Here is a 21,732-nt window from a genome sequence, read left to right on the forward strand (position 1 = left end):
GTTCCCCCCCCCATGGCTTCTGTCTGTATTTCATTCATTTTCTCAAGATTTGTTTCATTAAGCCAATTGCTCCTATCACAACTGATATGTTAATTTATTATTTTAATTTATATCAAATGTCTCTTTTACGAATAAATGTTGTTCCCCCCCCCATGGCTTCTGTCTGTATTTCATTTATTTTCTCAAGATGTTTTTCATTAAGCCAATTGCTCCTATCACAACTGATATGTTAATTTATTATTTTAATTTATATCAAATGTCTCTTTTACGAATAAATGTTGTTCCCCCCCCCCATGGCTTCTGTCTGTATTTCATTCATTTTCTCAAGATTTGTTTCATTAAGCCAATTGCTCCTATCACAACTGATATGTTAATTTATTATTTTAATTTATATCAAATGTCTCTTTTACGAATAAATGTTGTTCCCCCCCCCATGGCTTCTGTCTGTATTTCATTCATTTTCTCAAGATTTTTTTCATTAAGCCAATTGCTCCTATCACAACTGATATGTTAATTTATTATTTTAATTTATATCAAATGTCTCTTTTACGAATAAATGTTGTTCCCCCCCCCATGGCTTCTGTCTGTATTTAATTTATTTTCTCAAGATTTTTTTTGATTAAGCCAGTTGCTCCTATGACAACTGATATGTTAATTTATTATTTTAATTTATATCAAATGTCTCTTTTACGAATAAATGTTGTTCCCCCCCCCCCATGGCTTCTGTCTGTATTTCATATAAAGATTTTTTTGGAGTTAGAAAGAATCATGACATTGACCATAATTTTTACAAAATATTGAGTGACATAGCATTTTCCCTAGATGTGAACACATTGAGCATTGCGAATACGGGGACTGCACTTATCCCCTTTCCGATACTGTAATGGCTGGCGTTTCATATTTGCCGATAGCGATATATATTTTCTTTTCTAAAAACACAATAGCAGTTGTTGTACTAGATGAATTTTCGTAATTTTTGGATATATTACTATTTTCGACATGACAAGTATGTAATTATTGTTGTGTTTCGATTAAAACCACATTTAAAAAATCGATTTCTTAACAATCAGCTTTTTTGTTTACGTTAAAAATAATTTAGAAAATAAAAACGAAAAATTTGATGATCTTCAGATGTTTTAATCGATAAAAATCTGATTAAAAAGAAAATTATCAAAATTGTCCCTCAATGTTTGTATGCTAGATTAAAACCTTCTGATCAAATTAGGATTCTACATTTTTAGGCGGTTACGTGTCAAAATCCTTTAAGACGAGAAGAAAAAAATTAAGACGAAGAATAATTTTTTAATTTAGAAATTAAATGTAAAATGATCACGGATTTTCGGGCCATTGTCGTTTCAAGTCAGTAAAAATGGTGTACTTATCACCGACTTTAAATTCTAAACCAATAGCTTGTTTTTCTTTCTGCTATTTTTACTAATGTTGTGCATTTTAAGAGGGGGGGGGGAGGGTCTACTGTTTTACAACCTTGTCACCCAGACTTAGGGTTAGTGGATAATTTGTCTAATTGGTTAAAAACTGTGAAACGGCCGGGAAATAGGAGATCAGTTTACATTAACTTTGTATACGAAATTGATCCCCCACTTTAAAAATTCTCAAAATTTTTAAAAACTTGGTGTTAAAATTTTTTACAAAAGAGTTACGCACCTGAAATGCACATTTACCTACTTATACTAAATGTGAGTTAATCAAAGCTTGTTATTTCTAAGGTCTTTTTATTCTTGTGCTCAAATATATACACAGGGTGGAACGATAAAAGTGAAAAACGACACTACAGCTTTATTTGAAAAAGTCAGGTGACTTGATTATGTTGTAGAGTTGATATATATTCAATGCAGCCGCCTTCAGCCTCAATCTCCGTCTCGATACAGGTCCGGAGCTGGGAGCATGCCTTTTCAACAAGCGCCGGCCGGAATACTCGGCGGATGGCAGCGACCAGGCTCCCTGTGGTGTTGTGGGAGGTCATGTTGGTGATGTTCTCGACGTAGTAGTAGTAGTCCAGCCAGCGGACTAAGGTCGGGGGAAGAGGGCGTGGCAGTGAGAGACGGGTGCAAAGTCGTATCACTCCTTCTGAAGCCAAGCCTTTTAAAAGTGAAAATATTAATGTGTATATTTTGAAATGTAAATCACTGGTGACCATGTTTGTACAGGCGGCATATGAAAGGGGCCAACCCTCAGTTTGTTCAGGTATGCTGAAAACGAATATCGCAAGGAAAATTAGCAGAGACAAATAGTTTTGGATCTAGTTTTATTAATGTGTGTATTTTGACATGTCAGGCTAACGAATCCTATAGTGGATGAAACGCCGAATATTCAGTGTAGCTTAACCGCCATATATATTTCATAAATTAACGAATCCTATAGTGGATGAAACGCCGAATATTCAGTGTAGCTTAATCGCCATATATATTTCATAAATTACTATATATATATATATATATATATATATATATATATATATATATATAAATATATATATATATATATTTATTAGTACATTTTCATATGGTTTTTTAAAGGTAGATAACTCTTATTTTTATTATCTCCCTTGAGAAAGCACACACACATATATATGTACACTTAATCATTTATTGAAAGCCACAGGATGCATTTTTTGACTATAAATGCATTTGTATCATTAAATCTAACATTCCCATTGGCTATCCCACAAGTAGAGAGTTTTTTAGGATATCTCCAAAATGGGTCAAAAGTCCAAAATGGGTCAAAATTACCCCCAAAATTAGCCAAAAATGGTCGGAAATCACGGATTTTCCAAAATGCACCTCCCAAGCCACACAGGGTGCAATTTTTGACCATAAATGGCTCTATATCATTAAATCTAACATTCTCACTGGCTATCCCACCTATATAGGGCTTTTCAAGGTATCTTAAGGGTCCAAAATGGGTCAAATTTACCCAAAAATTAGCCAAAAATGGACAAAAGTCACGGATAATCCCCAAAATGCAGGTATTATATCTCATCGGGCTCCTATGAACACTCCTGTATGGCTTTTTACAGTTGGAAGACTGAAATAACCACCCTGTTATCTTATCCATTTGTATTTAGGGTATTTACAGATCTTTGGGGGATGTAAAAAGGGTCAAAACAATCCAAAAATGACAAAATTACGCTTTACGGTACATAACATATGAATCATTAGTTCAATACATACGGTACATAACATATGAATCATTAGTTCAATACAATACAATTTTATTTCATTTATTTTCTCAAGATATTTTCATTAAGCCAGTTGCTCCTATGACAACTGATATGTTAATTTATTATTTTAATTTATATCAAATGTCTCTTTTACGAATAGATGTTGTTCCCCCCCCCCCCATGGCTTCTGTCTGTATTTCATTTATTCTCTCAAGATTTTTTTCATTAAGCCAGTTGCTCCTATCACAACTGATATGTTAATTTATTATTTTAATTTATATCAAATGTCTCTTTTACGAATAGATGTTGTTCCCCCCCCCATGGCTTCTGTCTGTATTTCATTTATTCTCTCAAGATTTTTTTCATTAAGCCAGTTGCTCCTATCACAACTGATATGTTAATTTATTATTTTAATTTATATCAAATGAAAACATATACCTACATCCCCTCATACCTATATATATATATATATATATATATATATATTTATATTAAACTGTTGAAACAGTCATGTGAACGTGACCTTAATACCACTCTCTCTTTTGCTTTGGCTTTCGTTTATGCAAATATTGCCTTTCATTCTATCTCTCCCCCTTACCCTGTCTCTCCTGCTCTCTCTCTCTCTCTCTTTCTCTCTCTTTTATGCTTACTCTCTCTCTCTCTCTCTGTCTTTCTCTCCCTTTCGTCTTTTTATTTGCCTCTCTGCCCCTCAGTCTTTTTCTTTCTCCTTACCCTTCACCTATTCCTGTTCCTCCTCCTCCCTTCTCTTTAACTAGATTAAACGAAATAGCCATGTCATATAAACGATCATCCAATCAAATTGCTTCAAATTATCACGTGTCTCATCTTTCTTTTTGTGACACTATTAACTGAACTGTTGCAAAGAAATGGTTTAAAAAACAATTCACAACATATTAAATTAATTAAAAAAAAATGTAAGTAAATTTTTTCAAAATATTACATTTTTTTTAGATGAAAAATTCATTGAAATATTTTTCATCGACGACAAATTATTTTTTGTTCATTTTAATTCTATTTATTTTTAGATGAAAAAAAAGTAGAAATATTTTACCCCCCCCCTTTTAATGTTTGTCTGAATGTTTTTTTCCCAATTTAAAACGTTTGTTTAAAATAGAGATTTTACCTTTTTAAGGCGATTACGTGTCCGATTCATGAATTGTTTTGGATTTATTAAAGTTTAAATGCAGTTTAAATCCCGTTTTTCTGGAAATGTCGGTTGCAAATGTTTCTTTGAAAAAAAAATGTTAAAAAATAGTAAAACAGTTTTAATGAGAAAACAAGTTACAAAATAAAAAAAAAAATTTTTTTTAAATTGTTTCAACAAACAAAAAAATATATAAAAATAAAATATTAAGTTTTCATGAAAAAACTAAAAAAAATTTTCCTATACAATTAACAATTTTTATGAAAATATTTTTACATATTTTCTTAAAAAAAATATATTAAAAAATTCTGTGGCACCCCCCCAAAAAACTTCAATGAAAAAAAAGTTGTGAAAAAAAAAAATTATAACCTTTCACGTGGGGGTTCACTTTTCAATTATAACGTAGTACTAAATTGAACACGGACTTTGTGGCCACAATAGATAAATAGATGCGAGAGGGAAATCAGTCTGCGTCTGTTGCAACGATCGGCTCAAACCGATGATTGACGGGAATTCCCGAGAATCCGGGTCAAATTATGCAACAGTACAAAATATTTAAATATTGACTTTTTGTTTTTAATCTTTCCATTCGATAAAAATAATCGGCAAAAAAAATTTAACTAAAAACCATGGGGGGGGGGACGGATAAGCAGCTGTATATATTTACAGGAGGAAAGTGTAGTATCGGTTTTTGATACTACACTTGATCTTTTTTTTGCCATTGGTGAGAGAAAAAGAAATCCTTCTAGACTGAGGTAATTTAATTTTTTGGTTGTCCCAATGCAGATTGCCTTTTTAAAATCGTCTTTGTGTCTATCTCTGCCCTCGTGGGGAGGCAAGTAAACAGAGGAGAAATACGAAATAAAAAAAGGGATTAGTGACCCCCCTCTTTTTTTTTTCGTTGATATTGTTCCTTTTTTTTTTTTTGCTTGTGTCCTCAAAACAATGATTAACTTTTACTCTATCTATATCTCTATCTATCTTTATCTCTCTATGTCTCTCTCTTTCTCTCTCTCTCTCTCTCTCTCTATGTGTGTGTGTGTGTGTGTGTGTGTGTGTGTGTGTGTGTGTGTGTGTGTGTGTGTGTGTGTGTAACTATATAATGTCTAAAACGATATTTAATTGTGAAATCTAATGCATTTTCTATTTTGTTTTATTTCAGTTTGACAATGGCTTCCAATAAATTGGAGCAACTTTACCAATGTGTCGCCTGCGAACAACAACTAAACCGACTATCGAAATGCTTGCCATGTTTGCATAGCGTATGTCAGTCGTGTTTCGGAAACACTTTGGATGAAACGAACACAAACTGCACTTGTCCGAAGTGTCATGCGCAATTTGTGGATTGGAAAGACTTTGGTGTCTCCCCGATTATCGCGAAGGAATTGATGCTGCAAGAATTCTATTCTTCATCCGAGTTCCAATGCGATTGGTGTTCGGAGGATGGCATTTCATCCGTAGCGAAAATTTGGTGCGGAGAATGCCGAAAGCTGTTGTGTAACCATTGCATCCGAAACCACAAAAGATTGTTGAATACCCACATTTCCAAAGATTTGGATGCGATGCGAAGATCGGATGCAATTGCGTTGGTGATGAAGATGGAGAACACTTGCGATCTTCACAAGAAAGAGTTGGAGATGTTTTGCGAAGGATGCTGCAATTGTTACTGCGACAAATGTTACGCTACGCATGTAAATGACCCGATGACCCCATGCACGAATGTGACCCCGTTAAGGGTCCGCGATGAAATTGTCAAACGCAAGGAGCAGTTCCCCACCCTCGAGCAAAAAATGACGTCATTTGAAGAAGAAGTGAATGAATCAACGGAAAATCTTTTTCGATTTGTTGAAGAATTCAAATCGGACTGCGCGATAAAACGTGTGCAAATCTGGTCGGAATACGAATCGATTTGTGAAAAAGCGAAACGTGACGCTTTGCGATTGACTGAACAAATCGATGACAAAATGCAAGAAAGTTTGGCGAAATGTCATCGAACGAAGCGACAAAACGATGAAATTCTCCAAGAAATTTCCACATGGCAACTGAATTTTGATCATTTGATCAGCAAACATCTTGAAGATTGCGAAGCTTTTCGTGGAATGCAAATGTTGGAGAAACAATGTCCAGTTTTTCGACATGATTTGCCATCGACGGAGACGAAATATGAAATTTTTGTCGAATTTCCTGATTATTGGCGCGAAAAAACCATCGATTGTTCTTTGCGAAACGAAAATGACGCATTCGTCACGTTTGAAAAAGTTGGAAGGAAAATCCAAAAAATCCGCAAAGAAAAGCGAATCGATTTGCCAGAAGCAAAAAATAATCGATTTATCAGTTCGATTTTCGTCGACGAAAAAGAAGAAAATATTTTTGTTTGCGATCGAAACAATAAATCGCTGATGGAAATACGAAAAAATGGTGAAATAAAAACTGAATTGCAATTTTTTTCGGTCACAAACGACGAATCGTTCGAAGCTTTTGACTTTTGTTTTCTTTCGAAAGAAAACATTTTTGTCGTTTGTGGTTGCCATGGAAACAAAAATTTATTGTTTTTAAAAAGAAAAAAAAATTTTCCATTTTTTGAATTGAAAAATTTTTTTGAAACGAAAACAAATTTTTGTTTCTTTGTTTGAAAAAAACGAACAAATTTTTGTTTTGGATTCAAAATTTCGAATGAATTTATTTTCAAAAAAATGTGAAAAATTAAAAGTTTTTACAATTGAAACAAATTTTGATTCAAATTATTTTAATTCCCGCATTCGTTTGGATTTTTTTAATGAAAAAATTTGGTTTTCAAATTTAAATTTAAAAGACGAAACATTTTTCCTAATTTGTTTTGATTCAAATTTTAAAAAAATTAATTCGATGAAAAAAGAATTTTTTTTGATTTTAATTTCAACAAATTAGGAAAAATGTTTTTTTGTGATTTTAATGAAATTTTTTTGTTTTCCGAAACAAAATTTGTTTCAATTTGAAGAAAATCAAAATTATTTTCCTTTCATTTTTGTTTTTAAAAACAAAATTTTTGTTTCCGTCGAAAAAAAAACGGAAAAATTGGAATCGAAATTTTTAAAATTTTTTATTGAAAAATAAAAAAAAAAGTAAAAATAATTTTTTATTTTTTTGTTTTTTCTTTTCTCGTGTGTTTCTGTGTTTCTCGTCTATTCGTAACTTTGATAAAATTTTGTCTTTCATTAAAAAATATTTGAAAATCCGTAAATTTTTTTTAGAGTTAGGGTTAGGATTTGGCTTAGGCTTAGGGTTAGGGTTTGCTTTTGCTTTTGCTCTTCTACTATTCCTTATATTATTGAATAACATCCTCTAAAAAATTGTCACTAGGATGGGTTAGGGTAAGGGTTAGGGTAAGGGTTTGGCTTAGGGTTAGGGTTAGCTTTTCTTTTTCCATGACTACTATTCCTTATATTATTGAATAACATCCTCTAAAAAATTGTCACTAGGATGGGTTAGGGTAAGGGTTAGGGTAAGGGTTTGGCTTAGGGTTAGGGTTAGGGTTAGCTTTTCTTTTTCCATGACTACTATTCCTTATATTATTGAATAACATCCTCTAAAAAATTGTCACTAGGATGGGTTAGGGTAAGGGTTAGGGTAAGGGTTTGGCTTAGGGTTAGGGTTAGGGTTAGCTTTTCTTTTTCCATGACTACTATTCCTTATATTATTGAATAACATCCTCTAAAAAATTGTCACTAGGATGGGTTAGGGTAAGGGTTAGGGTAAGGGTTTGGCTTAGGGTTAGGGTTAGGGTTAGCTTTTCTTTTTCCATGACTACTATTCCTTATATTATTGAATAACATCCTCTAAAAAATTGTCACTAGGATGGGTTAGGGTAAGGGTTAGGGTAAGGGTTTGGCTTAGGGTTAGGGTTAGGGTTAGCTTTTCTTTTTGCATGACTACTATTCCTTATATTATTGAATAACATCCTCTATAAAATTGTCACTAGGATGGGTTAGGGTAAGGGTTAGGGTAAGGGTTTGGCTTAGGGTTAGGGTTAGGGTTAGCTTTTCTTTTTGCATGACTACTATTCCTTATATTATTGAATAACATCCTCTATAAAATTGTCACTAGGATGGGTTAGGGTAAGGGTTAGGGTAAGGGTTTGGCTTAGGGTTAGGGTTAGGGTTAGCTTTTTTCTTTTTCCATGACTACTATTCCTTATATTATTGAATAACATCCTCTAAAAAATTGTCACTAGGATGGGTTAGGGTAAGGGTTAGGGTAAGGGTTTGGCTTAGGGTTAGGGTTAGGGTTAGCTTTTCTTTTTCCATGACTACTATTCCTTATATTATTGAATAACATCCTCTAAAAAATTGTCACTAGGATGGGTTAGGGTAAGGGTTAGGGTAAGGGTTTGGCTTAGGGTTAGGGTTAGGGTTAGCTTTTCTTTTTCCATGACTACTATTCCTTATATTATTGAATAACATCCTCTAAAAAATTGTCACTAGGATGGGTTAGGGTAAGGGTTAGGGTAAGGGTTTGGCTTAGGGTTAGGGTTAGGGTTAGCTTTTCTTTTTCCATGACTACTATTCCTTATATTATTGAATAACATCCTCTATAAAATTGTCACTAGGATGGGTTAGGGTAAGGGTTAGGGTAAGGGTTTGGCTTAGGGTTAGGGTTAGGGTTAGCTTTTCTTTTTCCATGACTACTATTCCTTATATTATTGAATAACATCCTCTATAAAATTGTCACTAGGATGGGTTAGGGTAAGGGTTAGGGTAAGGGTTTGGCTTAGGGTTAGGGTTAGGGTTAGCTTTTCTTTTTCCATGACTACTATTCCTTATATTATTGAATAACATCCTCTAAAAAATTGTCACTAGGATGGGTTAGGGTAAGGGTTAGGGTAAGGGTTTGGCTTAGGGTTAGGGTTAGGGTTAGCTTTTCTTTTTCCATGACTACTATTCCTTATATTATTGAATAACATCCTCTAAAAAATTGTCACTAGGATGGGTTAGGGTAAGGGTTAGGGTAAGGGTTTGGCTTAGGGTTAGGGTTAGGGTTAGCTTTTCTTTTTCCATGACTACTATTCCTTATATTATTGAATAACATCCTCTAAAAAATTGTCACTAGGATGGGTTAGGGTAAGGGTTAGGGTAAGGGTTTGGCTTAGGGTTAGGGTTAGGGTTAGCTTTTCTTTTTCCATGACTACTATTCCTTATATTATTGAATAACATCCTCTAAAAAATTGTCACTAGGATGGGTTAGGGTAAGGGTTAGGGTAAGGGTTTGGCTTAGGGTTAGGGTTAGGGTTAGCTTTTCTTTTTCCATGACTACTATTCCTTATATTATTGAATAACATCCTCTAAAAAATTGTCACTAGGATGGGTTAGGGTAAGGGTTAGGGTAAGGGTTTGGCTTAGGGTTAGGGTTAGGGTTAGCTTTTCTTTTTCCATGACTACTATTCCTTATATTATTGAATAACATCCTCTAAAAAATTGTCACTAGGATGGGTTAGGGTAAGGGTTAGGGTAAGGGTTTGGCTTAGGGTTAGGGTTAGGGTTAGCTTTTCTTTTTCCATGACTACTATTCCTTATATTATTGAATAACATCCTCTAAAAAATTGTCACTAGGATGGGTTAGGGTAAGGGTTAGGGTAAGGGTTTGGCTTAGGGTTAGGGTTAGGGTTAGCTTTTCTTTTTCCATGACTACTATTCCTTATATTATTGAATAACATCCTCTAAAAAATTGTCACTAGGATGGGTTAGGGTAAGGGTTAGGGTAAGGGTTTGGCTTAGGGTTAGGGTTAGGGTTAGCTTTTCTTTTTCCATGACTACTATTCCTTATATTATTGAATAACATCCTCTAAAAAATTGTCACTAGGATGGGTTAGGGTAAGGGTTAGGGTAAGGGTTTGGCTTAGGGTTAGGGTTAGGGTTAGCTTTTCTTTTTCCATGACTACTATTCCTTATATTATTGAATAACATCCTCTATAAAATTGTCACTAGGATGGGTTAGGGTAAGGGTTAGGGTAAGGGTTTGGCTTAGGGTTAGGGTTAGGGTTAGCTTTTCTTTTTCCATGACTACTATTCCTTATATTATTGAATAACATCCTCTAAAAAATTGTCACTAGGATGGGTTAGGGTAAGGGTTAGGGTAAGGGTTTGGCTTAGGGTTAGGGTTAGGGTTAGCTTTTCTTTTTCCATGACTACTATTCCTTATATTATTGAATAACATCCTCTAAAAAATTGTCACTAGGATGGGTTAGGGTAAGGGTTAGGGTAAGGGTTTGGCTTAGGGTTAGGGTTAGGGTTAGCTTTTCTTTTTCCATGACTACTATTCCTTATATTATTGAATAACATCCTCTAAAAAATTGTCACTAGGATGGGTTAGGGTAAGGGTTAGGGTAAGGGTTTGGCTTAGGGTTAGGGTTAGGGTTAGCTTTTCTTTTTCCATGACTACTATTCCTTATATTATTGAATAACATCCTCTAAAAAATTGTCACTAGGATGGGTTAGGGTAAGGGTTAGGGTAAGGGTTTGGCTTAGGGTTAGGGTTAGGGTTAGCTTTTCTTTTTCCATGACTACTATTCCTTATATTATTGAATAACATCCTCTAAAAAATTGTCACTAGGATGGGTTAGGGTAAGGGTTAGGGTAAGGGTTTGGCTTAGGGTTAGGGTTAGGGTTAGCTTTTCTTTTTCCATGACTACTATTCCTTATATTATTGAATAACATCCTCTATAAAATTGTCACTAGGATGGGTTAGGGTAAGGGTTAGGGTAAGGGTTTGGCTTAGGGTTAGGGTTAGGGTTAGCTTTTCTTTTTCCATGACTACTATTCCTTATATTATTGAATAACATCCTCTATAAAATTGTCACTAGGATGGGTTAGGGTAAGGGTTAGGGTAAGGGTTTGGCTTAGGGTTAGGGTTAGGGTTAGGGTTAGCTTTTCTTTTTGCATGACTACTATTCCTTATATTATTGAATAACATCCTCTATAAAATTGTCACTAGGATGGGTTAGGGTAAGGGTTAGGGTAAGGGTTTGGCTTAGGGTTAGGGTTAGGGTTAGCTTTTTTCTTTTTCCATGACTACTATTCCTTATATTATTGAATAACATCCTCTAAAAAATTGTCACTAGGATGGGTTAGGGTAAGGGTTAGGGTAAGGGTTTGGCTTAGGGTTAGGGTTAGGGTTAGCTTTTCTTTTTCCATGACTACTATTCCTTATATTATTGAATAACATCCTCTAAAAAATTGTCACTAGGATGGGTTAGGGTAAGGGTTAGGGTAAGGGTTTGGCTTAGGGTTAGGGTTAGGGTTAGCTTTTCTTTTTGCATGACTACTATTCCTTATATTATTGAATAACATCCTCTATAAAATTGTCACTAGGATGGGTTAGGGTAAGGGTTAGGGTAAGGGTTTGGCTTAGGGTTAGGGTTAGGGTTAGGGTTAGCTTTTCTTTTTGCATGACTACTATTCCTTATATTATTGAATAACATCCTCTATAAAATTGTCACTAGGATGGGTTAGGGTAAGGGTTAGGGTAAGGGTTTGGCTTAGGGTTAGGGTTAGGGTTAGCTTTTTTCTTTTTCCATGACTACTATTCCTTATATTATTGAATAACATCCTCTAAAAAATTGTCACTAGGATGGGTTAGGGTAAGGGTTAGGGTAAGGGTTTGGCTTAGGGTTAGGGTTAGGGTTAGCTTTTCTTTTTCCATGACTACTATTCCTTATATTATTGAATAACATCCTCTAAAAAATTGTCACTAGGATGGGTTAGGGTAAGGGTTAGGGTAAGGGTTTGGCTTAGGGTTAGGGTTAGGGTTAGCTTTTCTTTTTCCATGACTACTATTCCTTATATTATTGAATAACATCCTCTAAAAAATTGTCACTAGGATGGGTTAGGGTAAGGGTTAGGGTAAGGGTTTGGCTTAGGGTTAGGGTTAGGGTTAGCTTTTTTCTTTTTCCATGACTACTATTCCTTATATTATTGAATAACATCCTCTAAAAAATTGTCACTAGGATGGGTTAGGGTAAGGGTTAGGGTAAGGGTTTGGCTTAGGGTTAGGGTTAGGGTTAGCTTTTTTCTTTTTCCATGACTACTATTCCTTATATTATTGAATAACATCCTCTAAAAAATTGTCACTAGGATGGGTTAGGGTAAGGGTTAGGGTAAGGGTTTGGCTTAGGGTTAGGGTTAGGGTTAGCTTTTCTTTTTCCATGACTACTATTCCTTATATTATTGAATAACATCCTCTAAAAAATTGTCACTAGGATGGGTTAGGGTAAGGGTTTGGCTTAGGGTTAGGGTTAGGGTTAGCTTTTCTTTTTCCATGACTACTATTCCTTATATTATTGAATAACATCCTCTAAAAAATTGTCACTAGGATGGGTTAGGGTAAGGGTTAGGGTAAGGGTTTGGCTTAGGGTTAGGGTTAGGGTTAGCTTTTCTTTTTCCATGACTACTATTCCTTATATTATTGAATAACATCCTCTAAAAAATTGTCACTAGGATGGGTTAGGGTAAGGGTTAGGGTAAGGGTTTGGCTTAGGGTTAGGGTTAGGGTTAGCTTTTCTTTTTCCATGACTACTATTCCTTATATTATTGAATAACATCCTCTAAAAAATTGTCACTAGGATGGGTTAGGGTAAGGGTTAGGGTAAGGGTTTGGCTTAGGGTTAGGGTTAGGGTTAGCTTTTCTTTTTCCATGACTACTATTCCTTATATTATTGAATAACATCCTCTAAAAAATTGTCACTAGGATGGGTTAGGGTAAGGGTTAGGGTAAGGGTTTGGCTTAGGGTTAGGGTTAGGGTTAGCTTTTCTTTTTCCATGACTACTATTCCTTATATTATTGAATAACATCCTCTAAAAAATTGTCACTAGGATGGGTTAGGGTAAGGGTTTGGCTTAGGGTTAGGGTTAGGGTTAGCTTTTCTTTTTCCATGACTACTATTCCTTATATTATTGAATAACATCCTCTAAAAAATTGTCACTAGGATGGGTTAGGGTAAGGGTTAGGGTAAGGGTTTGGCTTAGGGTTAGGGTTAGGGTTAGCTTTTCTTTTTCCATGACTACTATTCCTTATATTATTGAATAACATCCTCTAAAAAATTGTCACTAGGATGGGTTAGGGTAAGGGTTTGGCTTAGGGTTAGGGTTAGGGTTAGCTTTTCTTTTTCCATGACTACTATTCCTTATATTATTGAATAACATCCTCTAAAAAATTGTCACTAGGATGGGTTAGGGTAAGGGTTAGGGTAAGGGTTTGGCTTAGGGTTAGGGTTAGGGTTAGCTTTTCTTTTTCCATGACTACTATTCCTTATATTATTGAATAACATCCTCTAAAAAATTGTCACTAGGATGGGTTAGGGTAAGGGTTTGGCTTAGGGTTAGGGTTAGGGTTAGCTTTTCTTTTTCCATGACTACTATTCCTTATATTATTGAATAACATCCTCTAAAAAATTGTCACTAGGATGGGTTAGGGTAAGGGTTAGGGTAAGGGTTTGGCTTAGGGTTAGGGTTAGGGTTAGCTTTTCTTTTTCCATGACTACTATTCCTTATATTATTGAATAACATCCTCTAAAAAATTGTCACTAGGATGGGTTAGGGTAAGGGTTAGGGTAAGGGTTTGGCTTAGGGTTAGGGTTAGGGTTAGGGTTAGCTTTTCTTTTTCCATGACTACTATTCCTTATATTATTGAATAACATCCTCTAAAAAATTGTCACTAGGATGGGTTAGGGTAAGGGTTTGGCTTAGGGTTAGGGTTAGGGTTAGCTTTTCTTTTTCCATGACTACTATTCCTTATATTATTGAATAACATCCTCTAAAAAATTGTCACTAGGATGGGTTAGGGTAAGGGTTTGGCTTAGGGTTAGGGTTAGGGTTAGCTTTTCTTTTTCCATGACTACTATTCCTTATATTATTGAATAACATCCTCTAAAAAATTGTCACTAGGATGGGTTAGGGTAAGGGTTAGGGTAAGGGTTTGGCTTAGGGTTAGGGTTAGGGTTAGGGTTAGCTTTTCTTTTTCCATGACTACTATTCCTTATATTATTGAATAACATCCTCTATAAAATTGTCACTAGGATGGGTTAGGGTAAGGGTTTGGCTTAGGGTTAGGGTTAGGGTTAGCTTTTCTTTTTCCATGACTACTATTCCTTATATTATTGAATAACATCCTCTATAAAATTGTCACTAGGATGGGTTAGGGTAAGGGTTAGGGTAAGGGTTTGGCTTAGGGTTAGGGTTAGGGTTAGGGTTAGCTTTTCTTTTTCCATGACTACTATTCCTTATATTATTGAATAACATCCTCTATAAAATTGTCACTAGGATGGGTTAGGGTAAGGGTTAGGGTAAGGGTTTGGCTTAGGGTTAGGGTTAGGGTTAGGGTTAGCTTTTCTTTTTCCATGACTACTATTCCTTATATTATTGAATAACATCCTCTAAAAAATTGTCACTAGGATGGGTTAGGGTAAGGGTTTGGCTTAGGGTTAGGGTTAGGGTTAGCTTTTCTTTTTCCATGACTACTATTCCTTATATTATTGAATAACATCCTCTAAAAAATTGTCACTAGGATGGGTTAGGGTAAGGGTTAGGGTAAGGGTTTGGCTTAGGGTTAGGGTTAGGGTTAGCTTTTCTTTTTCCATGACTACTATTCCTTATATTATTGAATAACATCCTCTATAAAATTGTCACTAGGATGGGTTAGGGTAAGGGTTTGGCTTAGGGTTAGGGTTAGGGTTAGCTTTTCTTTTTCCATGACTACTATTCCTTATATTATTGAATAACATCCTCTAAAAAATTGTCACTAGGATGGGTTAGGGTAAGGGTTAGGGTAAGGGTTTGGCTTAGGGTTAGGGTTAGGGTTAGGGTTAGCTTTTCTTTTTCCATGACTACTATTCCTTATATTATTGAATAACATCCTCTATAAAATTGTCACTAGGATGGGTTAGGGTAAGGGTTTGGCTTAGGGTTAGGGTTAGGGTTAGCTTTTCTTTTTCCATGACTACTATTCCTTATATTATTGAATAACATCCTCTATAAAATTGTCACTAGGATGGGTTAGGGTAAGGGTTAGGGTAAGGGTTTGGCTTAGGGTTAGGGTTAGGGTTAGGGTTAGCTTTTCTTTTTCCATGACTACTATTCCTTATATTATTGAATAACATCCTCTATAAAATTGTCACTAGGATGGGTTAGGGTAAGGGTTAGGGTAAGGGTTTGGCTTAGGGTTAGGGTTAGGGTTAGGGTTAGCTTTTCTTTTTCCATGACTACTATTCCTTATATTATTGAATAACATCCTCTAAAAAATTGTCACTAGGATGGGTTAGGGTAAGGGTTAGGGTAAGGGTTTGGCTTAGGGTTAGGGTTAGGGTTAGCTTTTCTTTTTCCATGACTACTATTCCTTATATTATTGAATAACATCCTCTATAAAATTGTCACTAGGATGGGTTAGGGTAAGGGTTTGGCTTAGGGTTAGGGTTAGGGTTAGCTTTTCTTTTTCCATGACTACTATTCCTTATATTATTGAATAACATCCTCTATAAAATTGTCACTAGGATGGGTTAGGGTAAGGGTTAGGGTAAGGGTTTGGCTTAGGGTTAGGGTTAGGGTTAGGGTTAGCTTTTCTTTTTCCATGACTACTATTCCTTATATTATTGAATAACATCCTCTAAAAAATTGTCACTAGGATGGGTTAGGGTAAGGGTTTGGCTTAGGGTTAGGGTTAGGGTTAGCTTTTCTTTTTCCATGACTACTATTCCTTATATTATTGAATAACATCCTCTATAAAATTGTCACTAGGATGGGTTAGGGTAAGGGTTAGGGTAAGGGTTTGGCTTAGGGTTAGGGTTAGGGTTAGGGTTAGCTTTTCTTTTTCCATGACTACTATTCCTTATATTATTGAATAACATCCTCTATAAAATTGTCACTAGGATGGGTTAGGGTAAGGGTTTGGCTTAGGGTTAGGGTTAGGGTTAGCTTTTCTTTTTCCATGACTACTATTCCTTATATTATTGAATAACATCCTCTATAAAATTGTCACTAGGATGGGTTAGGGTAAGGGTTAGGGTAAGGGTTTGGCTTAGGGTTAGGGTTAGGGTTAGGGTTAGCTTTTCTTTTTCCATGACTACTATTCCTTATATTATTGAATAACATCCTCTAAAAAATTGTCACTAGGATGGGTTAGGGTAAGGGTTTGGCTTAGGGTTAGGGTTAGGGTTAGGGTTAGCTTTTCTTTTTCCATGACTACTATTCCTTATATTATTGAATAACATCCTCTATAAAATTGTCACTAGGATGGGTTAGGGTAAGGGTTAGGGTAAGGGTTTGGCTTAGGGTTAGGGTTAGGGTTAGGGTTAGCTTTTCTTTTTCCATGACTACTATTCCTTATATTATTGAATAACATCCTCTAAAAAATTGTCACTAGGATGGGTTAGGGTAAGGGTTAGGGTAAGGGTTTGGCTTAGGGTTAGGGTTAGGGTTAGCTTTTCTTTTTCCATGACTACTATTCCTTATATTATTGAATAACATCCTCTATAAAATTGTCACTAGGATGGGTTAGGGTAAGGGTTTGGCTTAGGGTTAGGGTTAGGGTTAGCTTTTCTTTTTCCATGACTACTATTCCTTATATTATTGAATAACATCCTCTATAAAATTGTCACTAGGATGGGTTAGGGTAAGGGTTAGGGTAAGGGTTTGGCTTAGGGTTAGGGTTAGGGTTAGGGTTAGCTTTTCTTTTTCCATGACTACTATTCCTTATATTATTGAATAACATCCTCTAAAAAATTGTCACTAGGATGGGTTAGGGTAAGGGTTTGGCTTAGGGTTAGGGTTAGGGTTAGCTTTTCTTTTTCCATGACTACTATTCCTTATATTATTGAATAACATCCTCTATAAAATTGTCACTAGGATGGGTTAGGGTAAGGGTTAGGGTAAGGGTTTGGCTTAGGGTTAGGGTTAGGGTTAGGGTTAGCTTTTCTTTTTCCATGACTACTATTCCTTATATTATTGAATAACATCCTCTATAAAATTGTCACTAGGATGGGTTAGGGTAAGGGTTTGGCTTAGGGTTAGGGTTAGGGTTAGCTTTTCTTTTTCCATGACTACTATTCCTTATATTATTGAATAACATCCTCTATAAAATTGTCACTAGGATGGGTTAGGGTAAGGGTTAGGGTAAGGGTTTGGCTTAGGGTTAGGGTTAGGGTTAGGGTTAGCTTTTCTTTTTCCATGACTACTATTCCTTATATTATTGAATAACATCCTCTATAAAATTGTCACTAGGATGGTTAAGGGTAAGGGTTAGGGTAAGGGTTTGGCTTAGGGTTAGGGTTAGGGTTAGCTTTTCTTTTTCCATGACTACTATTCCTTATATTATTGAATAACATCCTCTATAAAATTGTCACTAGGATGGGTTAGGGTAAGGGTTAGGGTAAGGGTTTGGCTTAGGGTTAGGGTTAGGGTTAGGGTTAGCTTTTCTTTTTCCATGACTACTATTCCTTATATTATTGAATAACATCCTCTATAAAATTGTCACTAGGATGGGTTAGGGTAAGGGTTAGGGTAAGGGTTTGGCTTAGGGTTAGGGTTAGGGTTAGGGTTAGCTTTTCTTTTTCCATGACTACTATTCCTTATATTATTGAATAACATCCTCTAAAAAATTGTCACTAGGATGGGTTAGGGTAAGGGTTAGGGTAAGGGTTTGGCTTAGGGTTAGGGTTAGGGTTAGCTTTTCTTTTTTCCATGACTACTATTCCTTATATTATTGAATAACATCCTCTATAAAATTGTCACTAGGATGGGTTAGGGTAAGGGTTTGGCTTAGGGTTAGGGTTAGGGTTAGCTTTTCTTTTTCCATGACTACTATTCCTTATATTATTGAATAACATCCTCTATAAAATTGTCACTAGGATGGGTTAGGGTAAGGGTTAGGGTAAGGGTTTGGCTTAGGGTTAGGGTTAGGGTTAGCTTTTCTTTTTCCATGACTACTATTCCTTATATTATTGAATAACATCCTCTATAAAATTGTCACTAGGATGGGTTAGGGTAAGGGTTTGGCTTAGGGTTAGGGTTAGGGTTAGCTTTTCTTTTTCCATGACTACTATTCCTTATATTATTGAATAACATCCTCTATAAAATTGTCACTAGGATGGGTTAGGGTAAGGGTTAGGGTAAGGGTTTGGCTTAGGGTTAGGGTTAGGGTTAGGGTTAGCTTTTCTTTTTCCATGACTACTATTCCTTATATTATTGAATAACATCCTCTATAAAATTGTCACTAGGATGGGTTAGGGTAAGGGTTAGGGTAAGGGTTTGGCTTAGGGTTAGGGTTAGGGTTAGGGTTAGCTTTTCTTTTTCCATGACTACTATTCCTTATATTATTGAATAACATCCTCTAAAAAATTGTCACTAGGATGGGTTAGGGTAAGGGTTTGGCTTAGGGTTAGGGTTAGGGTTAGCTTTTCTTTTTCCATGACTACTATTCCTTATATTATTGAATAACATCCTCTAAAAAATTGTCACTAGGATGGGTTAGGGTAAGGGTTAGGGTAAGGGTTTGGCTTAGGGTTAGGGTTAGGGTTAGCTTTTCTTTTTCCATGACTACTATTCCTTATATTATTGAATAACATCCTCTATAAAATTGTCACTAGGATGGGTTAGGGTAAGGGTTAGGGTAAGGGTTTGGCTTAGGGTTAGGGTTAGGGTTAGGGTTAGCTTTTCTTTTTCCATGACTACTATTCCTTATATTATTGAATAACATCCTCTAAAAAATTGTCACTAGGATGGGTTAGGGTAAGGGTTTGGCTTAGGGTTAGGGTTAGGGTTAGCTTTTCTTTTTCCATGACTACTATTCCTTATATTATTGAATAACATCCTCTAAAAAATTGTCACTAGGATGGGTTAGGGTAAGGGTTTGGCTTAGGGTTAGGGTTAGGGTTAGCTTTTCTTTTTCCATGACTACTATTCCTTATATTATTGAATAACATCCTCTAAAAAATTGTCACTAGGATGGGTTAGGGTAAGGGTTAGGGTAAGGGTTTGGCTTAGGGTTAGGGTTAGGGTTAGCTTTTCTTTTTCCATGACTACTATTCCTTATATTATTGAATAACATCCTCTATAAAATTGTCACTAGGATGGGTTAGGGTAAGGGTTAGGGTAAGGGTTTGGCTTAGGGTTAGGGTTAGGGTTAGGGTTAGCTTTTCTTTTTCCATGACTACTATTCCTTATATTATTGAATAACATCCTCTATAAAATTGTCACTAGGATGGGTTAGGGTAAGGGTTAGGGTAAGGGTTTGGCTTAGGGTTAGGGTTAGGGTTAGGGTTAGCTTTTCTTTTTCCATGACTACTATTCCTTATATTATTGAATAACATCCTCTAAAAAATTGTCACTAGGATGGGTTAGGGTAAGGGTTTGGCTTAGGGTTAGGGTTAGGGTTAGCTTTTCTTTTTCCATGACTACTATTCCTTATATTATTGAATAACATCCTCTAAAAAATTGTCACTAGGATGGGTTAGGGTAAGGGTTAGGGTAAGGGTTTGGCTTAGGGTTAGGGTTAGGGTTAGCTTTTCTTTTTCCATGACTACTATTCCTTATATTATTGAATAACATCCTCTATAAAATTGTCACTAGGATGGGTTAGGGTAAGGGTTAGGGTAAGGGTTTGGCTTAGGGTTAGGGTTAGGGTTAGCTTTTCTTTTTCCATGACTACTATTCCTTATATTATTGAATAACATCCTCTATAAAATTGTCACTAGGATGGGTTAGGGTAAGGGTTAGGGTAAGGGTTTGGCTTAGGGTTAGGGTTAGGGTTAGGGTTAGCTTTTCTTTTTCCATGACTACTATTCCTTATATTATTGAATAACATCCTCTAAAAAATTGTCACTAGGATGGGTTAGGGTAAGGGTTAGGGTAAGGGTTTGGCTTAGGGTTAGGGTTAGGGTTAGCTTTTCTTTTTCCATGACTACTATTCCTTATATTATTGAATAACATCCTCTAAAAAATTGTCACTAGGATGGGTTAGGGTAAGGGTTTGGCTTAGGGTTAGGGTTAGGGTTAGCTTTTCTTTTTCCATGACTACTATTCCTTATATTATTGAATAACATCCTCTAAAAAATTGTCACTAGGATGGGTTAGGGTAAGGGTTAGGGTAAGGGTTTGGCTTAGGGTTAGGGTTAGGGTTAGCTTTTCTTTTTCCATGACTACTATTCCTTATATTATTGAATAACATCCTCTATAAAATTGTCACTAGGATGGGTTAGGGTAAGGGTTAGGGTAAGGGTTTGGCTTAGGGTTAGGGTTAGGGTTAGGGTTAGCTTTTCTTTTTCCATGACTACTATTCCTTATATTATTGAATAACATCCTCTAAAAAATTGTCACTAGGATGGGTTAGGGTAAGGGTTAGGGTAAGGGTTTGGCTTAGGGTTAGGGTTAGGGTTAGCTTTTCTTTTTCCATGACTACTATTCCTTATATTATTGAATAACATCCTCTAAAAAATTGTCACTAGGATGGGTTAGGGTAAGGGTTTGGCTTAGGGTTAGGGTTAGGGTTAGCTTTTCTTTTTCCATGACTACTATTCCTTATATTATTGAATAACATCCTCTAAAAAATTGTCACTAGGATGGGTTAGGGTAAGGGTTTGGCTTAGGGTTAGGGTTAGGGTTAGCTTTTCTTTTTCCATGACTACTATTCCTTATATTATTGAATAACATCCTCTATAAAATTGTCACTAGGATGGGTTAGGGTAAGGGTTAGGGTAAGGGTTTGGCTTAGGGTTAGGGTTAGGGTTAGGGTTAGCTTTTCTTTTTCCATGACTACTATTCCTTATATTATTGAATAACATCCTCTAAAAAATTGTCACTAGGATGGGTTAGGGTAAGGGTTTGGCTTAGGGTTAGGGTTAGGGTTAGCTTTTCTTTTTCCATGACTACTATTCCTTATATTATTGAATAACATCCTCTATAAAATTGTCACTAGGATGGGTTAGGGTAAGGGTTTGGCTTAGGGTTAGGGTTAGGGTTAGCTTTTCTTTTTCCATGACTACTATTCCTTATATTATTGAATAACATCCTCTAAAAAATTGTCACTAGGATGGGTTAGGGTAAGGGTTTGGCTTAGGGTTAGGGTTAGGGTTAGCTTTTCTTTTTCCATGACTACTATTCCTTATATTATTGAATAACATCCTCTAAAAAATTGTCACTAGGATGGGTTAGGGTAAGGGTTTGGCTTAGGGTTAGGGTTAGGGTTAGCTTTTCTTTTTCCATGACTACTATTCCTTATATTATTGAATAACATCCTCTATAAAATTGTCACTAGGATGGGTTAGGGTAAGGGTTAGGGTAAGGGTTTGGCTTAGGGTTAGGGTTAGGGTTAGGGTTAGCTTTTCTTTTTCCATGACTACTATTCCTTATATTATTGAATAACATCCTCT

General features: G+C 35.7%; 1 protein-coding gene across 1 annotated transcript; it reads left to right on the top strand.

The window, feature by feature from the left end:
• Positions 1-4,017: 4,017 nt before the first annotated feature.
• On the top strand, positions 4,018-7,457 carry LOC145271272 (uncharacterized). Its single transcript, XM_080126829.1, has 2 exons — positions 4,018-4,116; positions 5,509-7,457. The coding sequence occupies exon 2, from the start codon at positions 5,516-5,518 to the stop codon at positions 6,977-6,979; it is 1,464 nt and encodes a 487-aa protein (XP_079982955.1). The 5' UTR covers positions 4,018-4,116; positions 5,509-5,515; the 3' UTR covers positions 6,980-7,457.
• The last annotated feature ends 14,275 nt before the right edge of the window (positions 7,458-21,732 follow it).

Source organism: Euprymna scolopes, chromosome 46 (genome assembly GCF_053919585.1).
Source record: "Euprymna scolopes isolate OS-2025 chromosome 46, ASM5391958v1, whole genome shotgun sequence".
Lineage (NCBI taxonomy): Eukaryota > Metazoa > Mollusca > Cephalopoda > Sepiida > Sepiolidae > Euprymna > Euprymna scolopes.

Excerpts from the sequence above, each read along its gene's own strand:
- LOC145271272 (XM_080126829.1), top strand. The coding sequence starts at position 5,516 with ATGGCTTCCAATAAATTGGAGCAACTTTACCAATGTGTCGCCTGCGAA.